Source organism: Arachis hypogaea, chromosome 16 (genome assembly GCF_003086295.3).
Source record: "Arachis hypogaea cultivar Tifrunner chromosome 16, arahy.Tifrunner.gnm2.J5K5, whole genome shotgun sequence".
Classification (NCBI taxonomy): Eukaryota; Viridiplantae; Streptophyta; class Magnoliopsida; order Fabales; family Fabaceae; genus Arachis; species Arachis hypogaea.
In genome coordinates this window covers 70,670,372-70,679,426 of record NC_092051.1, presented here as the reverse complement: position 1 = coordinate 70,679,426, position 9,055 = coordinate 70,670,372, and the positions used below count along the sequence as shown (strand labels likewise).

At 37.8% G+C, this 9,055-nt stretch overlaps 1 protein-coding gene across 1 annotated transcript; it reads left to right on the top strand.

Moving 5' to 3' along the window:
- The first annotated feature begins 401 nt into the window (after positions 1 to 401).
- Positions 402 to 887, top strand: LOC112757143 (uncharacterized). The gene has a single exon (XM_025805747.1). It carries the CDS (start codon positions 402 to 404, stop codon positions 885 to 887), a length of 486 nt encoding a protein of 161 aa, XP_025661532.1.
- The last annotated feature ends 8,168 nt before the right edge of the window (positions 888 to 9,055 follow it).

Here is a 9,055-nt window from a genome sequence, read left to right as displayed (position 1 = left end):
ATATAACACCGATTGCGAATTCCCCGGCAACGGTGCCAAATTTGATGTTAGGCATTTATCGTCGATCTAGATTTTCACAAAATAGAATTCCATCATTGAAAGTATAGTCTAGACCGAAAATTAACACCCAAATCAAATATTCAAATTCAAATCAAATATATAAACCAAGAGCATGTGTTTTGGACCAGTCGGTGAGCTGGGATCGATATATGCCTCTAGTGGTGTTTGCCTATAACAACAGCTATCATGCGAGCATTGGAATGGCTCTGTATGAAGCTTTATACAGAAGGAAATGTCAATCTCCATTATGTTGGTATGAAGCAGGGGAAAAGAGCTTGCTAGAACCTGAAATGATAAGTGAAACCACTGAGCAAATAAAGAAAATCTGGAGTTGAATGCTTATGGCTCAAAGCCATAAGAAAAGCTATGCTAACCAAAGGCGGAATCATTTAGAGTTTGAGGAAGGAGAACACATCTTCTTGAAGGTTACTCCGACCACTGGAATTGGGAGATCCATCAAAATTAAGAAGCTAAATCCCCATTACATTGGGCCATTTAAAATCCTGGAGAAACTTGGACTAGTGGCGTATAAGATCGCTTTACCACCATATCTTTCGAACCTGCATGACGTATTTCACATATCGCAGCTTCGTAAATACACTTTTGATCATACTCATGTCCTAGAACCAGAATCGGTTCAAGTAAGGGAAGATCTGATACTTCCGGTAACTCCAGTTAGGATTGATGATACCAGCATCAAGCGTTTACACGGAAAAGAAGTTTCTTTGGTGAATGTAGCTTGGAGTCGGGCTGGAATAAAAGAGCATACTTGGGAGCTTGAGTCAGATATGCGGAAGGACTATCCACACCTCTTTTCAGGTAACTAACTCTAAATTTTGAGGACAAATATCTTAATTAGGTGGGTAGGATGTAAACCCCGCTAAAATCGGTAAATAATTAGTCAATAAATCGAATTTTAATTAGGAAAATTAAAAATGAAAAACTAATATCAAAATAGGATAGAGCTCTTTAAAACGAGAATTTTGACACCAATTTCAAAAATTTTTCCCAAAATTGGACCGGATGGGCCAAACCGGTTGAACCGAGCCCAAAACTGGGCCCATGGGGCCAACCGGACCCGTAACTTAAAAGGGGCAGAAGCTCCTTCTCCCCCATTCAGCAACAACAACACCAAACAGATTTGGGGAGAGGAGAACTCACCCAAACCCTCATCAACCCTTTAATCCGACATAACTTCCCTGTTTGAGCTCCGATCGCCGCACTGTTCGCGGCCACAGGTCCAGCGCGTTGAGCTCTACATTTTTATCGAATCAATTTCACCGGTAAGCCCCAATTTCATTTCAGAATCTCTACCCCCTTTTTGATTCTTGAAATTGAGCTTTGTAATGAGATTTTGCCAAATTCGGTATTCTAGGTCCGTTTTAGCTTGCGGAGCTTATTGGGTTTAAGTTGCTATGCGTGTGGGTACGGTAAAGATCACCTAAACCTTAGTCATTTTTTGATTTTATTATATGAAACGTGAATTTGGAATATATATGTGTATTAGATGTGAATTAAGTATATATATATATATATATATATATATATATATATATATATATATATATATATATATGTATTGGAATTGAATTGTGTGCATTGGAATTGAATTGTGGGCATTTGGAAGTTTGGTGGTGATTGGAGCTAAGATTTTGGTTGGTTTCTCAAGCTTGAGGGGCTATGGTTATGACTAGTGTGGTTGCCTTGGACTAAATATAGTGGTCGGCCAAGGTATGGTTTAGGTTTCGCGCGTTTAATATATAAGGTTTTGTGAAAACCTAGGCTAGAGCATTATAAGATAAGTTGAAATAGTTAAATGCATTAAATGATTAGTTTCGATGTTGATGTATTTGAGTTTGTGTTGAGGAATATGGTTAGTGATGAGGAAGAATTTATCGTCAATCTAGAATTTCACTAAATATGGATTCTCGTTGCAAGTATAGTCTAGACCAACAGACAATCCTCGATCAAAGTTTAATTCAAATCAAATATAAGCCGAGAGTAATTAAACCTCGGGTCATTCTCCCTAGGAATCCAAATGAAATGTTTTGCTTTTGGTTGTTAAGAAGACAAAAGGGGGTTTTGAATCAAGAAATGAAATATTAAAAGAACTAAGAAATTAAGGAACAAAACAATAATCAAAATTGGAATTCATGCAAGTAAAAAGGAAGTGAGATCAAAACTAGTGAAAATGCTATAAATGCATGAAAAGCCTTGACTTGGGAATGAGAGTCTAAGAATCTTATCATTGCCATAACCACAACTATGGTAATTATCATGAGTTAATCTAGCTTAGTTAACCCCAACCATCGAGAAGTAAGTCAAGCAAGCATAATTGACCTTAATCCATAAGTCCTAACCAACTTACCAAACTAGTTGATAAAAGGCTAGCGTCAATGGAAACAAGAGTCAACTAACTCCCCAAGAATTACCACTAAATATTGGACATTATGACTCTAGTATCCTAGGAACTCAAACCACAAGCCAAGGTGGGAAAATCTACTCAAAATCTAGAGTTGACATTTTCACAAACACCTTGGGTGCATAAAAGTAAAACATGGATAATTGCAAAGTAAAATGGAAAACTATAACCAACTATCAACAAAACCAAATATAAGCAAGCAATCAAACATAAAGGAAGCATAAAACATAAAATTCATTGATCAAAACTTCAAGAAACACAAAATTGCAATTATGAACAAAGTAACTTGAACCAAAGGAAATGTAAATAAAGACAATGTATTTAAAGAGGAAATTGAGGGTACTTACAATTAAAGAAGCAAAATCCAAGAGGACTCAGAATTCGAGAAACACGTGCTTCATTAATAAAATCACGTGCAGGGACCTATGTGGACACACAAATGTGTGCGTCCGCACACATGACTGAATGTTGACCTGTGCGTACGCACAGGTGCTTGTGCGTACGCACACATGGAAATTCTTTCTTGTGCGCACGCACGCTTACTTGTGCACACGCACGCTCCGCTGTGTGTGCTTTTCCTTGTTTTCTTCATGTTTTCTCCCTTGTACATGCTTTCTTCCACTTTTGGCTATCCATTCTTGCCTCCAAGGCCTGAAATCACTCAGCAAATATGTCATGGCATCAAATAGAATAAAAGTAGAATTAAATTGCTCATTTCAAGCACAAAATTGCATGTTTCCACATTTAGGATCAAATTGGGGACAAAACACAAAAGTATGCTATTTTGGTGCTTAAGTGTGAGTTCATGTGCTAGAATCCATCCAAATTGAGTCAAAATATACCATAAAATATAGACTCATCAGTTAGTTTATGATGTTTCTTGAGATTTGGTTATTATTAAATGTGTACATATACATATACTAATATAGATGATGATGGGTAAAGGATTTATGAATATGGCAATGAAAAGATATGGTTGTGATTGAGTGGTGTTTATTTGGACTTGTTGGTATTAACATGATGAATAATGTTATAATGATGGTTGAAGAATTTCATGATAATGATAATATGTGTATGTATAGTAATATGTTAGTTTGTGGCTAAAACTTGTAGAATTGGGTGGAATATGATGTTATTGAGCTAAGGTTGTAAGAATTGCTGTGTTATGGTTAAGGGTTGGTTATATTGATGGTTATGGTATGTTAAGTTGAGTGGAAGGAAATTTTGAAAGGAAAATGTGGTTTTGGTAAAAATGAGGTTTGGGTGTAATTTGGTGAAAAGTGGTTTTTGATGAACTTTGGTAGTCCATAACATGCTCCTCAAATTTTGGATGGAAATGCAATTTGTTTCAAAAGAAAGATGGCTTTGCAAGCTTTTGAACGATATAAATTTTGTGAAAAACCGAAGTCTGTAGAGAAAGTTATGGACGACGGAAGTTTGGTGTGAAAAATGTGTATGCAGGTGGCTAAATTCTGGTTTTGCAGCTTTCTGGACAATCTGTTATTTTTTTGGAAAAACATACATCCACGTGTACGCCTGGCCCATGCACACGTGTGGCATGGCATTTTAAACTGCGCATGCGTGAGTAGCCCATGCGTGCGCGTGATGAGCCAACATGTATGACCACGCGTACGCATGACCCACGCGTACGCGTGACATGATGTTCTCACCTACGCGTACGCATGGTAAGGGAATGTGCGCGCGTGCTACCTTTTCATACTACCACGCGTATGCGTGACCCACGCACATGCGTGACTGATAAACTACTATTTTAAGGTTTATCTTGTGCCCAATTGAGTGGTTTTTATCTACTCTTTACCCACTTATTCATACTATTTATATGGTTTTACATTTACCTTCCTAATTATATGCTTTGATGGAAAACATGCTTCTTTAGACTTATAATTGCTTATTATTAATCCTCTCTTATTACCATTAGATGCCTTGATATGTGTGTTAAGTGTTTTCAGATATTATAAGGCAGGAATGGCTTGGAGGATGGGAAGAAAGCATGCAAAAGTGGAAGGAATGCAAGAAGTTGGAGAAATTGCTAAGCTGTCCAGCCTGACCTCTCTGCACTCAAACGGCTATAACTTTAGCTACAGAGGTCCAAATGACGCAGTTCCAATTGCGTTGGAAAGCTAACATCCGAGGCTTCGATTTGATATATAAGATGCTATAGTTCCCCTGACGCTAGGCCATGCGACCGCGTGATCCATGCGGCCACGTCGTAGTGACGGAAATCCAGCATGGCAAAATTCGAAACCAGCGAATTCTGGACTGTTTCTGACCCAGTTTGCGGCCTAGAAAACACAGATTAGAGGCTATAAAGTGGGGACTGCATCCATTTATAGGAAGGCTCTCATATTCACAATTTTAGGAGTAGATGTAGTTTTTAGAGAGAGAGGTTCTCTCCTCTCTCTTAGGATTAGGATTTAGGATTTCTCTTAGTTTTAGAGTGACTCTCAATCCCAGGTTCTTTATTTTTATTTATTTTTATTTAATTTATGAACTCTTCCATGTTACATATAATTTTCTTAATTAATGTTATTTGAGGTATTTCAGACTTATGATTGCCCCTTTTTATTATATAAATAATTTGGAGTTTTCTCTTTTGGCTTTGGTTGAGACATTGGTAACTCTTGAGTTATCAAACACATTGTTGATTGAAAATTGGAATTAATTTGTCCACTTAACTTACCTTTGTAGTTAGAGGTTAATAAGGTGGGGGAAGAATCCAATTCTCATCACAATTGATAAGGATAACTAGGATAGGACCTCCAGTTCTCCATACCTTGCCAAGAGATTTTATTATTGTTAATTTATTTTATTTGTCATTTAAATATACCTTTGCCCATTGCCCAAACTCAACATTCCCCAAAAACACACTTTTTCATAATCAATAATAAGAACACCTCCCTGCAATTCCTTGAGAAGACAACCCGAGGTTTGAATACTTCGGTTATCAATTTATTTAGCGATTTATTACTTGTGACAACCAAAACGTTTGTACGAAGGGATTTTTGTCAGTTTAGAGACTATATCTACAACGCAACTGTTTCTATGAATCTCTTTATTGGTAAAAATCCTAACGTCAAAATGGCGCCGTTGCCGGGGAATTGCAAACGTGTGCCTTATTATTGGTTATTGTAAATATTTTTTTTATTTTTTCTTGTTTATTTATTTTTATTTTTGTTTTTAGTTTTGCTTTTTCATAAATTAAGAGGTTATTGGTTTTTATTTAGTTATTACAAAATTTTTCAAAAATTTGTTCTTAGTGTTCATCTTGATCTTCGAGTTGTTCTTCGCGTTCATCTTGACCTTCAAGCTGTTCTTAGTTGTTTTCTTCGTTTTAATCTAAAAATTTGAAATTTGGTGTCACTTTATTGTTTTTCTCTTTCCTCATTAAATTCAAAAATATTTTTAATTAATTTTTTTCGAAAAAAAATTTCAGATTTTTATTTTATAAAACTTTTATCTTATCTTATCTTATTTCAAAAATTTAAAATTCAAATTTCAAAATTTCAAAATTCAAATTTCAAAATTTAATTTTCAAATTCAAAATTTAAATAACCTTTTAATTTAAATTTATTTTTATTTTTGTTTTTAATTTTTTTATTTGCTACTATGAACTCTCACCCCTTTGGCTATGAGTCTGGTTACAATAATGTTGCAGGAAGAAGAAATTACAATGGGAACAGGCATCAAGATTGGAACAATCAAAGATGGGAGGAGCCACAAGGATTTGATCAACCCTCATGGCAAAAACCACCTCCAATGGACTATCAACAACCACCACCATATGCCTATGAACCCTTTCCTCAACACAACTTTGGACCACCATACTCACAAGCCTCTTTCCGCCATTCACTTCCATATGACCCTAACCCTCAACCACCATACCAACCACCTTATGAGCCATACGAACCATATATAGAACCACCCCAATTCCAATCCAATCACTCCCAACCACCACCACTTTCTTTTGTATCATGTCCAAGTCCGGCAACCCGAGAAGCAGAGGATCGCCTAAGGGAAACAGTAATTAAATTTCAGGCAACCGTTCAACAATTGGGGCAAGTATTAATTCAATGGGCTTCTAAACGCTTAAATACACAAGGATCAGCCACAACCCCATATGGACAGTCTAGTGAAGAGCATAGCATGAAGGAGATACCAGAAACCCCAGTGGACAAGACAGAGAATGAATTCGTACTAGAACAAGTAGAAGAAACTGTCATTGTTCAACAAGAAGAAGAAGTGGTTGAAGACTTAGGAGATGCAGAACCTCCATGGGAAAGTCAAGACATAGAGCCTCCTTCCAAGACGGTTGTAATTGATGCTGAGGAGGGTGTACAACCTCCAAAGCATATCATAGTTAAAGACTTGGAAGAGGTTGATCAAGAGATGGAAATTCAAGAAGAAGAAGCACAACCTCCCATGCCCTTGGAAAGCAATGAAGAGGAGATTAAATTGGAAGAGAGCTGCCAAGAGGAAGAGGTTGAAATTGAAGAAGCTTGCAAAGAGGTGGTAATTATCAGAGAAGAGCACAAGAGAGTGGAACTTGCAACTTCATTAAAAATACCTCCCCCTAAGTTGCCATCATCCTTCACAACATTCAAGTGGGTAAAATTCATATCCCATAGCTTTCTAATCCCACTTGAATATGGGCTACTGGAGACGGATGGTCAACTTAGAGCTCTTTGTGACATTAAGAGTAGGAGGAAGATGGCCAGTGGTAAGAATTGTCCTGCAAGGTTCATTATGGTTGGAAGCTTTGAGTTCAAACGCAAAGGTTAGTATAAAGCTCAATTGAATGGGTCTAGGAAGCTGCTTGGTAGCTGCAGTGAGAATTCAAATTACTTATCACCCGGCTGGAAAAATACAGATCCCGACAAAAATGGGTGTAAAAGCAAGGTTTGGGATCCTGGAATTTGTTCTGACATCCAACACCCCGAGAGCCTAAGAATCTTTTTGAAGCTGCTCAAGGGTTTTACATGCCTAGTTTGGGACCCCAGAGGTTACTAGAATCACAAACACTGGTGGAGATTCCTGGATGAGTTCAAGCATAAGCCACCATAACAGGAAGCTCATCAAATGTCCAACTTAAGGACTTTAACTAAAAGTGCTAGGTGGGAGACAACCCACCATGGTATGATCGTCCTTTTTCATTTTTATTTAGTTTTATTTGTTTTTGAATTTTATTTTATTTTGTTATATTGAACCTAGAATTTCGCATCACATTCATATTAACACTGCATTCTGCATTTTTCAGATTACAAAAAAAAAAAAAAAGAAAAAAGCGAGCACGCGACGCGACTGCATCAGCGACGCGTCCGCGTCGCAAGGAGATGGGAGACAATATTAATATGAACAGAGAGTTTCGCAGGAGCAGCGCTGGAGGCGTGCCAATGGCACAAATCACCCCACGCGACCGCGTCACCGACGCGTCCGCGTCCCATGGGAACTTTGGCCTCCCAAGCGACCGCGTCACCCACGCGGCTGCGTGACCTGAAAATCGACGTCAAAAGGGTGCATGGCCGAAAGTTATGCTGGAGTTGGGCTGGACTCGTGCTGGAAGCCCAAGCCCTCCCACGCGAACGCGTGCCCCACGCGTCCGCGTCACCTGACCTTCTTGCGCACCACGCGACCGCGTCACTCACACGTCCGCGTCACAAGCGGCGCACAGATTATCCAGATCAGCCAAATTTCTTATCTTTTCTTCTCTAATCCTTATTTTTCTTATCTTTTCTTATTTCTTTCTTCTTCCTTTCTTATTTTCTTTCACTTCCATTCTATTTCATTTATTTGCATACTTTCATTCATTGCATTATTTTCATTGGTGTTAGAATTTTATTTGAGTCATTATTCCTCATTATATGTTTGACAATTATTATTATCTTCTTTAAAGGATTGCTTGCATGTTCACTGTAATACTTTCTATACCTTCTTCACCATGCATGCTATGTGTTTGTGAAAAAGCCCATATGGCATTATGCACTTCTCTATTATACTTTATACTATTTAATGTTTGCTTTTCATAAACCCCCTTTACTATTTTAATTGAATATAATTGTCAATACAAACATGGTAATTTATTACAAGTAATGCTTGGTCTATGCTACTCATGCCCTTTTCCGGCATGCCAATAAACACCTTGCATCAACTTTTCTTTCAATGCACTGGTTATTTTTCATTGCTGGATTTTCACATGTACTCGAAAGCATGTGTTAATGTCAATTACATCCTAATGTGCATCCATCACCACTCTTCCGTTCTCTTTCTTGCTATATATCTATTTGAATTTAATTTACTTTCTTTTCCCTTCTTCAGGATGGCCACCAAGAAAGGAAAGGAGAAAGCTACTCCCAAACCGCCGGCAAGGAAAGGAACAAAAAGAGCCCCAGCTGAGGAACCACAACCCCCGTCCACCTGTACATCTCAGCATGCACCGAGGACGGTGCAATCTTTAAGTGTGGGAGGTCGATACCGATCTCCATGGGTTAGTACCTTTCTGTTTCAACACCAATATTTTATTTTATTTGTTAGTTCATTGTTGCATTTGCATATTTG

Bases quoted from the DNA above. Each gene is read 5' to 3' on its own strand.
- LOC112757143 (XM_025805747.1), top strand. From the start codon at position 402: ATGGCTCAAAGCCATAAGAAAAGCTATGCTAACCAAAGGCGGAATCAT.